The following is an 18,786-nucleotide window of genomic DNA, read 5'->3' as shown; positions in this document are numbered from 1 at the left end:
GCTGCTGTGTGAGTATCTCTCCCTCTATCTCTCTCTCTCTCTCTTTAACTATCAGTCTCTTCTTTTACTCTTACTCTCCGCTTCGGTCTCTCTGTCTCACTCTTTCTCTCTCTCATTCACTTGATTTCTCTGTGTGTCTCTCTCTGTCTCTCCCTCTCTCGGTTTTACTCTTTGCTCTCTCGGACTTCTCTCTCACTCTCTCCCTCGGGTTTGCTTTCTGTTTCCTTCTGTCTGTCTCTCCCGTATTTGACTGCCTGTCTATCTGTCCGTCTCTTTTTTTTCTCACTGCCTGTAAATCTCTCTCTATAACAATCCTTCTTTATCTCCTCGCAGTTTCTCCCGTAGGAGAGTCTGGGGTTTAGGATTGAGAGAAAAGGAATGCGGCATCGGGGAGAAAGGGGGGCGGCGCGAGGGAGTGTGAGAGGGGAGAGAGAGAGTGAAATTTACCACACCGCACTTCTCACACTCAACGTCTCCGTTGAGGTGCTGGGGGAAACAGAAGATGGGAGAGAGAGAGAGAGAGAGAGAGAGATGGAGAGAGAGAGAGAGATGAGAGAGAGAGAGAGGAGAGAGAAGGAGAGAGAGAGAGAGAGAGAGAGAGAGAGAGAGAGAGAGAGAGAGAGAGAGAGAGAGAGATAGGGAGAGAAAGAGCTCTGGGCTGGGGTAGAGAGTCTGGAGAGGGACTGAGAGTCTGAGACAGACAGACGGGGGTGAGGAGAGAGTGGAGTTGGACCTGGAGGAAGAAAACCCTGGTCTAATTGCCATCAGCAGATATATTTCATTGATTCTATGATGATTATTATTTTATGTTGTTTTTTTGTATGCCTGCAAGAAAATGACATGTTCAGCACAGCGTTGTGGGCCGAATGGCCTGTATCGTGCTGCAGGTTTTCTATGTTTCTATGTTCTATGCTTCTAAACTGAATTTCAGAGCTGTATATGGTGACATTGATATACTTACATAATAAATTTGCTTTAAATTTGATAGAGGACTGGTCGGAGAGAGTGAGAAACTGGGAGGGCGGAGAGGGAACGACTGGGAAGGGAGGAGAGTGAGACGGGAAGAAAGGCCAATGAGGGAGAGTGAGAGACCAAGACGGGAGATAGACCAGGAGGAGAGGGAGATAAATCGTAGATGAGAGAGCAACCGGGGTGAGGGAGAAATTTGGGATGTGACCAGGGATATAGAGACGAGGGCGAGGAGGCGTTGATGAGGGTAGACTGGGGGGCCTGGAGAGTAAAAGAGGGTAGGAAGAGAAGTGTAGGAACAAGAGCGCGGGATGGGTAGAGAGAAAGATGGGGACAGCAGGAGAAACGAAATAAAAGGGTGGTTTAGGAGGGGGCTGTAGGATAGGGTGGGGGATGAAGAGGTGGGGGGAAGAGATGGACAGTGAAAAGGGGACAGAGAGGGATGGGAGGGGAGTGAGGGAGAGAGAAGCTGAGGGAGTTGGTAATAAACGAAGCAGAGGCGATGATGGTCTTACTCATCACGTCTCCTCTCTTCATCTTTTCTTTCACCCCTCCACTCCTTCGTCTGATCTCTCACTCTCACCCCCGTTCCCAGCTAACCAGCCCGCACCGATAGACTTCGCCTCCATCTTCTCCAGACAGCCCGCGCCCACTCCTGCCTTTGGCGGGCCTCAGCGACAACACGTTCCCCACTCCCCGGGACAGCCTGAAGGATTCGGGCCGAGCGACCTGAAGAGGGGATGGAAAAAAATCATGGCGGTATTTTGGAGATGGGAGGGGTGTGGTAACGACGCCAAGCTCTTCCCGTAGCTACATTCCTCCCCATGGGTCCCCTTAGTGTTCCAGCTCCCTTGTTACGAGTCTCCCTGTCCATCCTCGGCATCCTGTCACTCCTGAAACACTCCGCTCTCTGTTCCCTCGCCTCTCCCCTCTATCACTGCCCATCTCACCCCTGGCTGGCGGCCATTTTGTGATATTTACCAATGACAACCGCTCTCCCAGCAACATAGAATGGGGCTCACCCTTTTCCTCACCTTCCACTGACTTTTCTCCCTGTTTATTCAATATCAGCTCCTCATCTTTCCGCTCATCCCCCTTGGTGCCCGCTCTCCAGACTCTCCATTTAACCCTTCCGCCAGCAGCCATTTTGTGGACATTGTGTGGCCCTCTCTTGCACTTCCTCCGCCACTAAGTGTGTCACTCCCTCACACACACCATCTTGTCGCCTCCTTTCCCATGCCATCACTCGCAAACCCTTCCTTCCCTCCCCTTGCTCTTCCTCTCCTCACCACTTCGATGCTCTGCATCGTATGCTGGTTGGCTGCCATTTTGCGATGCCAATTTTTCGCCTTTCCTCATCGCCTTCCCTCCCTCTGTTACCCAGTGAGTCACTCCCCTACTCACCCCGTCAGTCCTGACACATTTATCTGTTCCCTTGGCCGTTCTCCCGCCATCCACCACATCCTGGGTGGTAAACATTTTCTGATGGGAAATTTCGCACCCCCCACCCAATCCCTTCCCTTCCCTCCGTCCGTTCAATGAGTCTCTCCCCTCTCCCTCCGTTGCGACACTCAATTGTCCGTCCCATCAGCCCTGACCTCATCCCTACCACTTGCTCCCCCTTTCCACCGTCCACGGCCCCCCTTTCTTGCAGCTTGTCTTATTTGCGAAGGAAATATCACCACCCATTCTTCCTCCACTATTGAAAAAGTCACTCACCCACCCTTCCCATCCTGTTCCTCCCCTCTCCTGTCCAATCAGACCACTCCCTCCCGTCACATTAACATCCTGTCCCTCCATGTCCCATCACTTCCCCTGCCCCCCCGTCCTGCCACCACCACCCCCCCCCCCCCCTTTCCGGTCGCTTCATCCCGTCTTTGTCTTCTCCATGTCGGCCACCAGTTTGTGACAGGAACTTTCGCCCCTCCCCTTTCCGTCCCAAATTGAGTCAGTGACTTCGCTACGATCACTGTCTCATCAGTCCACTCCTCGTCCCGTCACTCATCTTCTCCCAAACACATCAACACTCCTCCCCAAAACGCACATGCATGTGTGTATGTGTGAATATTTGAAATATATACATTAGTTTATTCAATGACAACATCATTAGAATTAAAACATATATACAATGCCCAGCACTATATAAAACACAAAAATACTGTTATTACAATCAATAACACACTCGATCCCGGGATTGTATCCATGGGCACCGCATGTTCCTTCGCCATAGATTCTGTGTGTGACAGTGGGCCATTGTAAGTCAGTGTCTCACTCCATCCCTTGGCGGCCACATTAACCAAGGATTCGCCCATTTTAAATCAGCGCGTCCCCCCCCTCTCTTGTGCTCACTTCTACCAAAGCCGTCACTCCCTCCCCAGTGGCATTTCAAGTGAAGCGTCGGACATCCCACCTCTCCCGGAAGTTCCGGGAGTCTCCCGCATATTGATAGCGGCTCCCTGACGCTCGCACAATTATATACAATATCCCGGAAATCGAATTTTTGAGAACGAGAGAGAAAGAGAGAGAGAGCGCGTGAGAGAGAGCGAGAGAGAGAGAGAGAGAGAGAGAGAGAGAGAGAGAGAGAGAGAGAGAGAGAGTGAGAGAGAGAGAGAGAGAGAGAGAGAGAGAGAGAGAGAGAGAGAGAGAGAGAGCGCCATGGCAGAAGATTCCAAAAAAGGAAAATATAAAACATACTTCATCCTAGACTACACTGAATTCTACCCCTGCCTAATAATGACAGTGTTTGCTCGCTGCACTGTTTGCAACAGTGACTTTTCTATTGCCCATGGGGGGTTAAATCACTGTTGAGTTGAGTTTAACGGGGTGTCATTCCGTTCATTAGCATAGCTAACGCTATTTAAACGAGCTGGCTAGCCGCTAAGGAGCTACTCTATTAAGACATCCCACCTCTCCGGGGAGTTTCGGGGAGTCGTCCACAAATTGATTGTGCCAACTTCCCTGAAATGAGATTTTGCAGGGTGGAATTAATTGAGTGATGGAATGGTGCAGACGGAGATTCACTGTGTGTTTGGCATTGCAAGTGTGTGATGGGACCGTGTGGAGGGAAATTCACTCTGTGTCTGGTCCGGGAGTGTCTGATGGGGACGGTGTGGAGGGAGGTTCACTCTGTGTCTGACCCCGGGAGTGTGTGATTGGACAGTGTGGAGGGAGATTCACTCTGTGTCTGACCCCGGGAGTGTGTGATGGGACCGGGTGGAGGGAAATTCACTCTGTGTCTGACCCCGGGAGTGTGTGATGGGACGGTGTGGAGGGAGATTCACTCTGTGTCTGACCCCGGGTGTGTGTGCTGGGATGGTGTGGAAGGAGCTTCACTCCGTGTGTAACGTCGGTGCTCCATCCCCCATCCGTCTCGTACTCGGGACCTCAGTGGTCTCACGTGTGATATTATCGTCAATTTTATCTGTCTGCGGGGATCAGTTAGCCAGGAAGGGGCTTTGGTGGAGATGAGATCCTGGGCATCCGACCTCCCTCAGCCTGGAGCTGAGACGCTACTGTGTCAGTGTGAGGAGCTCCGACCCACTGTTGTCGTGCACAGGGTGCGGGGGGTCAGCAGAAACCTCAAATAAAACTCGAGTCCGACACCAGGACAGGAAGTTACAGCGGTTTATTGATTCCATCATGACAAATGTAAATCAAACAATGTGTGAGCTGCTGACGTGCGGGAATAAGTAAGCTGCTTCCAACTCACTCACAGTCACACACAATTAACTGACCGGCGACAACGAGTGACCGGTTGAATAATCAGTCCCGTTTCTCACCGAAATTCTGCATCGGGGAACCGATGATTATAAAATCACACTTCAGGGCCGTGTCCGGGATCGCTGCAGATCCAGGGTCACTGCCGAGGGATTTGTCAATTTAATATCATTATATCGGCCAGGCTGCCGAATGCACCGTCCTCAGCAAAGGGAGCAAAAGGATTCTCTCCCGGGATCATCCCCCCCACCCCGGGACACCGGTGTCCCAGACTGAGCCCCGACCCCCCGGGCTCTTCCTGACTGTGTAATTCCCCGGGGTCTCACGTGGGCAGGGTCTCGTACACGTCACTGCGGGACCGCTTCCGAGACTGGAGACGGTTCCGTTAAAACCGTTGCGAATCACCCCTGGCAGTTAAAGGTAAGGGCAGGAGTTAAAGGGGAGGGCGGTGAATCGGCCAAGATGTCCCGATCCCGCGGGCAGTGGACGTTCACACATTCAGATGTTCAGATCCACTGTCAGTCCGGGTCTGGGTTCCTGCAGAGATCTCAGTTCCTTCTCCCCGGTCTCACTGAACCGATTCCTCGCCAGCCTGAAACAGATGGGAGAATAAAGATGAAATTACCAGATTACACAACAGTGTCAGTAACAGGGGACCGGGGTTAATGTTTCAACAACACTCACAGACAAATATCACCAGAAAACCCGCGGATCCGCTGATATTTTATCACGTTGAACATTAACACAAACACTCACCAGATCCACTCCAGACTCGGGAGGGTCAGTATGAGGCGGCGGAGAGCGGGGACAGATCGGTCTGTCAGCGAGTTTGATCCCAGGTCCAGCAGCGTCAGTGATGGGTTTGTACTGAGAGCGGAGACGAGATCCTCGGCACCAGAATCTGTGAGACCGACATCGTACAGCCTGGAGATGAGAGAGGGTGAGGGTAAAGGACACAGAGAGACGGGAGACGGTACAAATCCCCAGCGTTTATCAGTAACACAATTACTGATCACATTAATGTTCAGTGCCAGACACCCAGTGACTGTAAACACAATCTCCCACAGTCTGGTACTTACCACAGTCTCTGTATTTTACACTCCGGGTTTCTCAGAGCCTCAGATACCAGTTTCACTCCTGGATCTCCCAGTTTATTGCCACTCAGGTACAGCTCCGTCAGTGATGGGTTTGTACTGAGAGCGGAGGCGAGATCCTCGGCAACAGAATCTGTGATACCGACCTCTATCAGCCTGGAGATGAGAGAGAGTGAGGGTGAAGGACACAGAGAGACAGGAGACGGTACAAATCCCCAGTGTTTATCAGTAATACAATTACTGATTTTTTTCCTTCAGCACGACTGCGCAAGTCGGCCAGTGAGAACAGCGAAAAGAGTTTAAAAGGAAGACAGATTTACAGAGCGAGCATCAGAGGAGCGGGAGACAGAGTAGGAAGGCTTTGGCTCAACGGGGCTTCGGCGATAAAGGGTCGAGGCGAAGTAGGTTATCTGTTTACAATACAGACAGAGAGTATGTGTGTGTGGCTGGTTTTCTGTGCTCGGTGTCAGATGTGGGAGATCCTGGAGACTCCCAGCCTCCTGGACGGCAACATCTGCACCCGGTGTGTCGAGCTGCAGCTCCTTAGGGACCGAGTTAGGGAACTGGAGATGCAGCTCGATGATCTTCGTCTGGACAGGGAGAGCGAGGAGGTGATAGAAAGGAGTTATAGGCAGGTGATCACACCGGGGCCACGGAAGACCGAGGAAGTGGGTCACTGTCAGGAGAGCGAAGGGCAAGAAGCAGATACTAGAGAGTACCCCAGTGGCTGTACCCCTTGACAATAAGTACTCCTGTTCGAGTACTGCTATAGGGGGAGCAACAACAGCTACCACCTCTGGCACAGAGTCTGGCCCTGTGGCTCAGAAGGGCAGGGAAAGGTAGAGGAAAGCAGTAGTGATAGGGGACTGTATAGTCAGGGGTTCAGACAGGCGATTCTGTGGACTCAGGAAAGAAACTCAGATGGTAGTTTGCCTCCCTGGTGCCAGGGTCCGGGATTTTCAGATCGCGTCCAAGATATCCTCAGTGGGAGGGAGAACAGCCAGAGGTCATGGTACATATTGGTACAAATGACATCGGTAGGAAAAGGGAAGAGGTCCTGAAAACAGACTACAGGGAGTTAGGAAGGAAGTTGAGAAGCAGTACCGCAAAGGTAGTAATCTTGGAATTACTGCCTGTGCCACGTGACAGTGAGAATAAGATTAGGATGAGGTGGAGGATAAATGCGTAGCTGAGGAATTGGAGCAGGAGGCAGGGATTCAGATTTCTGGATCATTGGGACGTCTTTGGAGCAGCTGTGACTTGTACAAAAATGACGGTTTGCACTTGAATCCCAGGGGGAACAATATCCTGGCAGCAAGGTTTGCTAAGGCTACTGGGGAGAGTTTAAACTAGAATTGCTGGGGGGAGGGAACCAAATTGATGTGATGGAGGAGAGGAAGGTTGGCTCACAAATAGAGAGAATTTGGAGACAGTGTGAAAGGGAGGATACGCAGGTGATAGAGAAGGGAGGCACTCAGTCCGATGGTTTGAGATGTGTCTATTTTAATGCAAGGAGTATGATGAATAAAACGGATGAGCTTAGAGCGTGGATCAGCTCTCGGAGATATGATGTGGTGGCCATTACAGAGACTAGGATGGTGCAGGGGCAAGAATGGCTACTTCAAGTGTCAGGATTTAATTGTTTCAGAAAGGACAGGGAGGGAGGCAAAAGAGGCTACAGAAAAGAAGGACGTCATGGAGAGGTTGTCTACGACGTCTCTTTGGGTGGAAGTTAGGAACAGGAAGGGGTCAATAACTCTACTGGGTGGTTTGTATAAGGTACCCAACAGTAACAGGGACATCGAGGAGCAGATGGGAGACAGATTCTGGAAAGGAGTTTTAATAACATGGTTGTTCAGGTGTGAGATTTTAATTTCCCAACTATTGATTGGCATCTGCCTAGAGTGAGGGGTTTAGATGGGGTGGAGTTTGTTACGTGTGTTCTGGAAGGTTTCTTGACAAAATATGTAGATAACCCTACAAGAGGAGAGGCTGTACTTGATCTGCTATTGGGAAATGAACTTAATCAGGTGTCAGGTCTCTCAGTGGGAGAGCATTTTGGAGACCATGATCATAATTCTCCGGCCCGCGGTGGAATTATCTTTGGCCCGCGAGATAATATCTAATTACTATTAAAGCTGGCCCCAGTAATCGAAGCGCCTATGGCGTATGATATGGCTAATGCTGATTTATTCAGGTACCAGGTTTTCAGGGTTTTTAGTGTTTATTCGGCAGTCTTGCTCGGCAGTCTTCTTCATAAGAAACGGAATTTGTAAAGTGAAACACTTTGTAGTTATAGCAGAGACTGAGACACATGAGAGCAGGCTGAAAAAACGGAGGCAACGAAAGCAGCGTTCGCACGCGTCCGACTGATCCGGCCCGCATGAAGCTGCATTTTGCTCAATCCGGCCCGTGACCTAAAATGAGTTTGACACCCCTGCCCTAGAGTGAGGGGTTCAGATGGGGTGTAGTTTGTTAGGTCTGTTCAAGCAGGTTTATTGACACAATATGTAGATAAGCCTACTAGAGGAGAGGCTGTACTTGATCTGGTTTTGGGAAATGAACCTGGCCAGGTGTCAGGTCTCTTAGTGGGAGAGCATCTTGGAGAGACCGCACAGCAGGAAGGGGGATGGTGAAGAGAGATCCCACTTGAGGAAGGGAGATGAGAAAGACAGATGCCACAGGAAGAGGGGAATGGGAACAGAGGCCGAAAAACGGGAAGTCGGATGTGGAAAAGAGATCCCACAGGAGGAAGGGAATGGGGAAGAGAGATCCCACTTGAGGAAGGGGGATGGTGAAGAGAGATCCCACAGGAGGAAGGGAGATGAGAAAGACAGATGCCACAGGAAGAGGGGAATGGGAACAGAGGCCGAAAAACGGGAAGTCGGATGTGGAAAAGAGATCCCACAGGAGGAAGGGAATGGGGAAGAGAGATCCCACTTGAGGAAGGGGGATGGTGAAGAGAGATCCCACAGGAGGAAGGGAGATGAGAAAGACAGATGCCACAGGAAGAGGGGAATGGGAACAGAGGCCGAAAAACGGGAAGTCGGATGTGGAAAAGAGATCCCTCAGAAGGAAGGTAATGGGGAAGAGAGATCACAAAGGGGGATAGGGAAGAGAGAGCCCACAGGAGGAAGGGGAATGGGGATGAGAGATCCCACAGGAGGAAGGGGATGGGGAAGTGAGATCCCACAGAAGGAAGTCAGATCGACGAATGATCCCAAAGGAGGAAGGGTGATGGGGAAGAGAGATCCCACAGGAGGAAGGGGGATGGGGAGGAGAGATCCCACGGGAGGAAGAGGGTTGGGAAAGAGAGAACCCACAGCATGAAGGGGGAAGGGGAAGGGAGACCAACAGCAGGGTTAGGGAGGAGAGATCTCATAGGAAGAAAGGGGGTGGGGTAGATAAATCCCATCGGAGGAAGGGGGGTGGGGATGAGAGTTCCCAAAGGAGGATGTCAGATGGACGTGCGATCCCAAAGGAGGAACGAGGATGGGGAAGAGATAAACCAGAGGAGGAAGGGTGATGGGGAAGAGATCCCAGAGGAGGAAGGGGGATGGGGAAGAAAGATCCAGCAGGAGGAAGGGGGGGGGGAAGAGAGATCCCACAGGACTAAGGGTGATGGGGAAGAGAGATCCCACAGGAGGGAGGAAGATGAGAAAGACAGATGCCACAGAAAGAGGGGAATGGGAGCAGAGGCCTAACAGCAGGAAGGGGGGTTGCAAAGAGAGCCCACAGGAGGAGGTCAGGTGGACGAGCGATCTAAAAGCAGGAAGGGGAATGTGGAAGGATCCCACAGGAAGTGGGGGGGATGGGAGCAAAGACCCCATAGTCGGAAGGTGGAAGGGGAAAATAGATCCCAGAGGTGGAAGGCGGATGGGGAAGAGTGATCTCAATGGAGGAAGTGGGATGGGGAAGAGTGATCCCTCAGGAGGAAGGGGAAGAGAGATCTCACAGGAGGAAGGGACACTAGAAAGACAGATGCCACAAGAAGAGGGAAATGGGAACAGAGGCACAACAGTAGGAAGGAGGATGGTGAAGAGAGAGCACACAATTGGAAGTGGGATGGGGAAGAGAGATCCCGAAGGAGGAAGGGGGATGGGGAAGAGAGATCCAACGTGAGGAAGGGGGATGTGGAAGAGAGATCCCACAGGAGGAAGGGAGATTAGAAAGACAGATGCAACAGGAAGAGGGGAATTGGAACAGGGGCCCAAAAGCAGAAAGTGGGATGTGTAAAACTGGGCTGAGAAGCGCCAGATGGATTTCCACCCAAATAAGTGTAAAGTGATTCACTTTGGTAGGTCAAATATGATGGCAGAATACAATATTAATGGTAAGACTTGGCTGTGTGGAGGATCAGAGGGATCTTGGGGTCCGAGTACATAGGACACTCAAAGCTGCTATGCAGGTTGACTCTGTAGTTAAAAAGGCGTACGGTGTATTGGCCTTCATCAGTCGTGGGATTGAGTTTAAGAGTCGAGAGGTAATGTTTAAGAGTTGAGAGGTTATGAGGGGGATAGATCGAGTTAACGTGGATAGGCTTTTTCCATTGAGAGTAGGGGAGATTCAAACAAGAGGACATGATTTGAGAGTTTGGGGGCAAAAGTTTAAGGGTAACACGAGGGGGAATTTCTTTACTCAGAGAGTGGAGGCTGTGTGTAATGAGCTTCCAGTAGAAGTGGTAGAGGCAGGTTCGGTATTGTCATTTAAAGTAAAATTGGATAGGTATATGGACAGGAAAGGAATGGAGGGTTATGGGCTTCATGTGGGTCGGTGGGACTAGGTGAGAGTAAGCGTTCGGCACGGCCTAGAAGGGCCGAGATGGTGTGTTTCCGTGCTGTAATTGTTATATGGTTATATGTTGCAGCTATATAGGATCCTGGTCAGACCCTACTTGGAGTACTGTGCTCAATTCTGGTCACCTCACTATAGGAAGGACATGGAAACCATAGAAAGTGTGCAGAGGAGATTTACAGGGATGTTGCCTGGATTGGGGAGCATGCGTTATGATAATAGGTTGAGTGAACTCGGCCTTTTCTCCTTGGAGTGACGAAGGATGAGAGGTGATTTGATAGAGGTGTACAAGATAATGAGAGGCATTGATCATGTAGACAGTCGAGGCTTTTCCCCAGGGCTGAAATGGTTAGCACGAGAGGGCATACTTTTAAGGCGCTTGGAAGTAGGTACAGAGGAAATGTCAGGGATAAGTATTTTTACATAGAGAGTGGTGAGTGCGTGGAATGGGCTGCTGGCGGCGGTGGTGGAGGCGGAAACGATAGGATCTTTTAACTCCAGGATGGCTACATGGAGCTTAGAAATATGGAGGGCTATGGGTAAAACCGAGGTAGTTCTAAGGTAGTGACATGTTCGGCACAGCATTGTGGGCCGAAGGGCCTGTATTGTGCTGCATGTTATTTAGATAGATAGATAGATAGATAGATAGATACTTTATTCATCCCCAAGGAGAAATTCAACATTTTTTCCAATGTCCCATACACTTATTGTAGGAAAACTAATTACATACAATACTTAACTCAGTAAAAATATGATATGCATCTAAAGTCACCCTCTCAAAAAGCATTAATAAATAGCTTTTAAAAAGTTCTTAAATACATTGAATGGTAACTTAAGTTCAGTCCTAACCCCGGCACTTTAACATATCTTAATCCTGGCGGTTGAATTGTAAAGCCGAATGGCATTGGGGAGTAATGACCTCTTCATCCTGCCTGAGGAGCATTGCATCGATAGCAACATGCCGCTGAAACTGCTTCTCTGTCTCTGGATGGTGCTATGTAGAGGATGTTCAGGGTTTTCCATGATTGACCGTAGCCTACTCAGCGCCCTTCGCTCTGCTACCGATGTTATACTCTCCAGTTCTTTGCCCAAGACAGAGCCCGCCTTCCTTACCAGCTTATTAAGACGTGAGGCGTCCCTCTTCTTAATGCTGCCTCCCCAACACGCCACCACAAAGAAGAGGGCGCTCTCCACAACTGACCTATAGAACATCTTCAGCATCTCACTACAAACATTGAATGACGCCAACCTTCTAAGGAAGTACAGTCGACTTATGTTTATGTTTCTTAGTTTCTACTGTTCCCGTTAATGTTCAGTGTCAGAAACCCAGTGACTGTAAACACAATCTCCCACAGTCTGGTACTTACCACAGTGTCTGTATTTTACACTCCGGGTTCCTCAGAGCCGCAGACACCAGTTTCACTCCTGAATCTCCCAGTTCATTCCGCCCAAGTCTAAACACAAACAGACAGATTGATGAACGAAGTGATTCAAACCGTGGGTCTGAGGGAATTTCTCTCACTCGGATAGTTCAGGAAACATTAAACCCTTCAGTAAATCACTGATCGCAGTTCCCATCACTGTCAATGTCCCTCACTGACCAGCTCCAGGGTATTCACCAAATGTCGGTAATTTAGTCTGTCGGTGTGACCTTGTAAACTCCACATATTCTGTCCCATTCCCCGATGGCTAAACAAAATGTTCCTGACAGAAATGCAGAAATGTCAATGGGACACAGTGAAATAGACCCACCCGAGCTAAAGGGATGGGGAAGAGAGATCCCACAAGAAGAGTAGTGGATCGGAACAGAAGCCCCACAGAAGGAAGGTGGATGGGGAATACAAATCCCACAGGAGGAAGGGGAATGGAGAAGAGAGATCCCACAGGAGAAAGGGGGATGCGGAAGATATCGCATTGGAGGAAGGGGGTGGGGAAGAGATAGATCCCTGGAGAGGAAGGAAGACGTTAAAGGGAGATCCCACAAGAAGAGTGGGGGATCGGAACAGAAGCCCCACAGAAGGAAGGTGGATGGGGAATGGAAATCCCACAGCAGGAAGGGGAATGGGGAACAGAGATCCCACAGGAGAAAGGGGGATGGGGATGAGAGGTCCAGTTGGAAGGGGGATGGGGAAGAGAGATCTCACAGGAGGAAGGGGGGGAAGAGAGATCCCACAGGAGGAAGGGGGATGGGGAAGAGAGATCCCACAGGAGGAAGGAAGATGAGAAAGACAGATGCCACAGGAAGAGGGGAATTGGAACAGAGGCCCAAAAGCAGAAAGTGGGATGTGGAAGAGAGAGCCCACAGGAGTCAGATGGACGAGTGATCCAAAAGGAGAAAGGGTGGTGGTGAAGGGATATCCCACAGGAGGAAGTAGGATGGGGAAGAGAGATCCCAAGGGAGGAAGGGGGTTGGGAAAGAGAGAGCCTACAGCATGAAGGGGGAAGGGGATTGGAGACCAACAGCAGGGTTGGGGAGGAGATATCCCACAGGAAGAAAGGGGGTGTGGCAGATAAATCCCATCAGAGGAAGGAGAATGGGAATGAGAGGTCCCAAAGGAGGATGTCGGATAGACGAGCGATCTTAAAGGAGGAAAGGAGATGGGGGAAGTTATCCCACAGGAGTAAGGGGGATGGGGATGAGAGGTCCAGTTGGAAGAAGCGGGCTGGGGATCAGAGGTCCAGTTGGAAGAAGGAGAATGGGGAAGAGAAATCTCACAGGAGGAAGGGGGATGGGGAAGAGAGATCCCATAGGAGGAAGGGCGATGGGGATGAGATATCCCACAGGAGGAAGGGGGATGGGGAAGAGAGATCACATAGGAGGAAGGAAGATGAGAAAGACAGATGCCTTAGGAAGAGGGGAATGGGAGCAGAGGCCTAACGGCAGGAAGGGGCATAGCGAAGAGAGCCCAGCTCTTTCTTCACCGTACCCCTTCCTGCTGTTTGGCCTCTGTATCCATACCCCTCTTCCTGTGGCATATGTCTTTCTCATCTCCCTTCCTCCTACTGGATCTCTCTTCCTGCTGTTGGGTCTGTTCTGATTCACAGCAGCAAGGGGGAAGGGGAAGTGAGACCCCACAGGAAGTGGGTGTATGGAAACAGAGGCCGCACAGGAGGAAAGGGGATGGGTAAGAGAGATTTCAGAGGAGGAAGGGGAATGGGGAAGCGAGGTCCCACAGTAGGAAGGGAGATGAGGCAGAGTGATCCCCCAGGAGGATGGGATGGGGAAACGAGAACCGACTGGAGGAAGGGAGAAGAGAAAGACAGATGCCACAGGAAGAGTGGAATGTGAACAGAGGGCCAAAAGCAGGAAGTGGGATGTGGAAGAGAAATCCTTCAGATGAAGGGGGAATGGGATGTGCGATCCCAGAGGAGAAAGAGGGATAGGGAAGAGAGATCCCAAAGGGGGATAGGGAAGAGAGATCCCACAGGAGGAAGGGGATGAGAAAGGGAGATGCCAAAGGAAGAGGGCAGTTGGAATAGAGCCCCAAAAGCAGAAAGTGCGATGTGGTAGAGCAATCCCTCAGAATTTTGCCCCCTAACTCTTAACTCATGTCCTCTTGTTTGAATCTCCCCTATTCTCAATGGAAAAAGCCTATCCACGTCAACTCTATCTATCCTCCTTAAAAGTTTAAAAACCTCTATCGTCCCCCTCAACCTAATTCGCTCCAAAGAATAAAGACCTAACTTGTTCAATCTTTCTCTGTAACTTAGGTGCTGAAACCCAGGTAACATTCTAGTAAATCTTCTCTGTACTCTCTCTATTTTGTTGACATCTTTCCTATAATTCGGTGACCAGAACTGTACACAAAACTCCAAATTCGGCCTTACTAATGCCTTGTACAATTTTAACATTACATCCCAACTCCTATACTCATTGCTCTGATTTATAAATGCCAGCATACCAAAAGCTTTCTTCACCACCCTATCCACATGAGATTCCATCTTCAGGGAACTATGCACCATTATTCCTAGATAACTCTGTTCTACTGCATACTTCAATGTCCTACAATTTACCATGTATGTCCTATCTGGATTATTCCTACTAAAATGTAGCACTTCACACTTATCAGCATTAAACTCCATCTGCCACCGTTCAGCCCACTCCTCTAACTGGTCTAAATATCTCTGCAAACTTTGTAAACCTACTTCATTATCCACAATGCCACCTACCTTAGTATCATTTGCATACTTACTAATCCAATTTACCACCCCATCATCCAGATCATTAAAGTAGATGACAAGCAACACTGGACCCAGTACAGTTCCCTGAGGCACACCACTAGACACCGGCCTCCAACCTGACAAACAGTTATCCACCACTACTCTCTGATATCTCCCACTTAGCCACTGTTGAATCCATTTTACTACTTCAGTATTAATACCTAACGATTGAACCTTCCTAACTAACCTTCCGTGCGGAACCTTGTCAAAGGCCTTACTGAAGTCCATATAGACAACATTCACTGCTTTACCCTCGTCAACTTTCCTTGTACCCTCTTCAAAAAATTCAATAAGATTTGTCAAACATGACCTTCCACGCACAAATCCATGTTGACTGTTCCTAATCAGACCCTGCCTATCCAGATATTATATATACCATCTTTAAGAATATTTTCCATTAATTTACCCACCACTGACGTCAAACTGACAGGCCTATAATTGTTAGGTTTACTCTTAGAACCTTTTTTATACAATGGAACCACATAAACAATACGCCAATCCTCCGGCACCATCCCCGTTTCTAATGACATTTGAAATATTTCTGTCAGAGCCCCTGCTATTTCTATTCTAACCTCCCGCATGGTCCTAGGGAATATCCTGTCAGAATCTGGAGATTTATCCAATTTTATATTCCTTAAAAGCGCCAGCTTCATGCTCCGGGGTTCCGTTGTTTCAGACGTGATAGGGATGAAGGATGAAAGGGGAAGGAGTGGTATTACTAGTCAGCGAGAATATCACAGCTGTGCGTAGACGGGACAGCCCAGAAGGCTCGCCTACAGAGGCCATATGGGTGGAGCTGAGGAATGGGAAAGGTGTGACCACACTAATAGGGTTGTATTATAGACCGCCCAATAGGCAGAGAGAATTGGAGGAGAAAATCTGTAGAGAGGTAGCAGACCAATGTAAGGAACAGAAAGTGTAATCGTAGGGGATTTTAAATTTCCACATATTGACGGGGTCTCCCACTCTGAGAAAGGGTTAGATTGTGCGGAGTTTGTCAAATGTGTTCAGGAAAGTTTTCTAAATCAATATATTGAGGTACCAACGAGAGAGGGTGCAGTACCTGATCTCCTATTAGCGAACCAGACAGGTCAGGTGACAGAAGTATGTGTAAGCAAACATTTTGGGTCCAGTGACCATAATGTCATTAGTTTCAGGATAATTATGGATAAGGATAGGACTGGTCCACCAGTTAAGTTTCTAAATTGGAGAAGGGTCAATTTTGAGGAAATGAAAAAGGATATAGGAAAAGTGGATTGGATAAGTTGTTTTCTGGCAAGGATGTGTTCAGTAAGTGGAACGCCTTCAAGGGTGAAATTTTGAGAGTACAGAGTTTGAATGTTCCTGCCAGGATTAAAGGCAAAGTAAACAGGGATAGGGAACCTTGGTTTTCAAGGGATATTGGCGATCTGGTTAAGTAGGTGTTTAGCAGGTATAGGCAACAAGGAACAAATGAGGTACTTGAAGAGTATAGAAAATGTAAGGGAGTACTAAAGAAGGAAATCAGGAAGGCAAAAAGAAGACATGAGGTTGTGTTGGCAGATCATGTGAAGGGAAACCCTAAGGGTTTCTACAAGTATATTGAGAGTAAAAGGATAGTGAAGGACAAAATTGGTCCCCTAGAAGATCAGAGTGGTCGTCTATGTGTGGAGCCTCACGAGATGGAGAAGATCTTAAACAGTTTTTTTTGTGTCAGTGTTTACTCAGGAAACTGGCATGGCGGATATGGAATTAAGGCAAACAAAGAGTAGTGTCATGGAACATATAGAGATTAAAGAGAAAGAGGTGCTTGCTGCCTTACAGAATAAAGGTAGATAAATCCCCCGGGACTGACATGATATTTCCTCTGACCTTGAGAGAGACTAGTGTAGAAATTGCAGGGGCCCTGGCAGGAATATTTAAAATGTCCTCAGCCACGGGTGCAGTGCCGGAGGATTGGAGGGTAGCTTATGTTGTTCGATTGTCTGAAAACGACTCCAAAAGTACACCAGGTAATTACAGGCCAGTAAGCCTGACATCAGTAGTAGGCAAATTATTGGAAGGTGTTCTGAGAGATCGGATATACAAGGATTTGGACAGCCAAGGGCTGATATATATAGTCAGCATGGCTTTGTGCGTGGTAGATCATATTTAATGAATCCTGTAGTGTTTTTCGAGGAGGTTACCAAGAATGCATATGAAGGAAAGGCTGTGGATGCTGTCTACATGGACTTTTGTAAGGGCGTTGACAAGGTCCCACGTAATAAGTTAGTTCAAAAGGTTCAGACACTAGGTATCCATGGAGAGGTTGTAAACTGGATTCGAAATTGGCTGTGTGGGAGAAGACAGAGAGTGGTAGTGGATGATTGCTTCTCAGACTGGAGGCCTGTGACTAGTGGTGGGCCTTAGGGATCTGTGCTGGGACCATTGTTGTTTGTCGTCTATATCGATGATCTAGATCATAATGTGATAAATTGGATCAGCAAGTTTGCTGATGACTCTAAGATGGAGGTGTTGTAGACAGCGAGGAAGGCTTTCAAACCTTGCAGAAGGATCTGGTCCATTTGGAAAAATGGGTCAGAAAATGGCAGATGAAATTTATATCAGATGACATAAAACCATCTAACAATTACAGCACGGAAATAGGCCATCTCAGCCTTTCTAGTCCTTGCCGAATGCTTACTCTCACTGACCCGCACTCAGCCCATAACACTCCATTCCTTTCCTGTCTATATACCTATCCAATTTTTTTAAAATGACAAAATCGAATCTACCTCTACCACTTCTACTGGAAGCTCATTCCACACAGCAAACACTCTCTGAGTAAAGAATTTCCCCCTCGTGTTACCCCTAAACTTTTGCCCCTTCACTCTCAACTCATTCCCTCTTTTTCTCACCTCCCTTACTCTCAATTGAAATAGACTATTCACGTCAACTTTATCTAACCCTATCATAATTTTAAAAACCTCTATCAAGTCTTTCCTCAACGTTCTGCCCTCCAAAGAATAAAGTCCTTACTTGTTCAACCTTTCCCTGTAACTTAGGTGCTGAAACCCAGGTAACATTCTAGTAAATCTCCTCTGTACTCTCTCTATTTTGTTGACATCTTTCCTATAATTTGGTGACCAGAACTGTACACAATACTTCAAATTCGGCCTTACCAAAGCCTTGTACAATTTTAACATTACATCCCAACTCCTATACTCAATACTCTGATTTATAAAGGCCAGCATACCAAAAGCTTTCTTCACCACCCTATCCACATGAGATTCCACCTTCAGGGAACTATGCACCATTATTCTTAGATCACTCTGTTCTGCTGCATTCCTCAATGCCCTACCATTTACCATGTATGTCCTTTTTGGATTATTCCTACCAAAATGTATCACCTCACACATATCAACATTAAACACCATCTGCCATCTTTCAGCCCACTCTTCTAACTGGCCTAAATCTTTGAACAACAAGCTTTGAAAACCTTCATTATCCACAACGTCACCTATCTTAGTATCACCTGCATACTTACTAATCCAATTTACCATTCCATCATCCAGATCATTAATGTATATGACAAACAACATTGGACTCGGTACAGATCCCTCAGGCACACCACCAGTCACCACTTTAATGCAGACACGTGTGAGGTGTTGATTTGGATGGACAAATCAAGGTAGGACATACACAGTAAATGGTAGGACACAGAGGAGTGCGGAGGAACAAAGGGATCTGGGAGTTCAGATACATAATTCCCTGAAAGTGGCGTCACAGGTAGACAGGGTTGTAAAGAAGGCTTTTGGCATCCTGGCACTCATAAATCAAAGTATTGAGTATAAGAGTTGGAATGTTATGATGATGTTGAATAGGACATTGGTGAGGCCAGGTTTTGAATACTTTGTGCAGTTCTGGTCACCTAACTATGGGAAGGATATCAGTAAGATTAAAAGAGTGCAGAGAAGATTTATTAGGATGTTGTCGGGTCTTCAGGAGTTGAGCTACAAGGAAAGATTGAACA

General features: G+C 48.3%; 1 protein-coding gene across 7 annotated transcripts in view; it reads right to left on the bottom strand.

The window, feature by feature from the left end:
• Nucleotides 1–4,577: 4,577 nt before the first annotated feature.
• The window catches only part of LOC140721725 (NACHT, LRR and PYD domains-containing protein 3-like), a 77,610-nt gene continuing 63,401 nt past the window's right edge, over nucleotides 4,578–18,786 (bottom strand). For all 7 annotated transcript variants that reach the window (XM_073036515.1, XM_073036514.1, XM_073036516.1 and 4 more), the window contains 4 exons: nucleotides 11,942–12,028; nucleotides 5,766–5,936; nucleotides 5,443–5,610; nucleotides 4,578–5,278 (listed from right to left, as the gene is read on the bottom strand). In XM_073036515.1, coding sequence (XP_072892616.1) covers nucleotides 5,185–5,278; nucleotides 5,443–5,610; nucleotides 5,766–5,936; nucleotides 11,942–12,028 — 520 coding nt within the window. In that variant the 3' untranslated portion in view covers nucleotides 4,578–5,184. The remainder of the gene's footprint in view (nucleotides 5,279–5,442; nucleotides 5,611–5,765; nucleotides 5,937–11,941; nucleotides 12,029–18,786) is intronic.

Source organism: Hemitrygon akajei, unplaced genomic scaffold (genome assembly GCF_048418815.1).
Source record: "Hemitrygon akajei unplaced genomic scaffold, sHemAka1.3 Scf000060, whole genome shotgun sequence".
NCBI lineage: Eukaryota > Metazoa > Chordata > Chondrichthyes > Myliobatiformes > Dasyatidae > Hemitrygon > Hemitrygon akajei.
The sequence above is the reverse complement of the archived record's forward strand: the minus strand, read 5'-3'. Positions and strand labels throughout refer to the sequence as shown.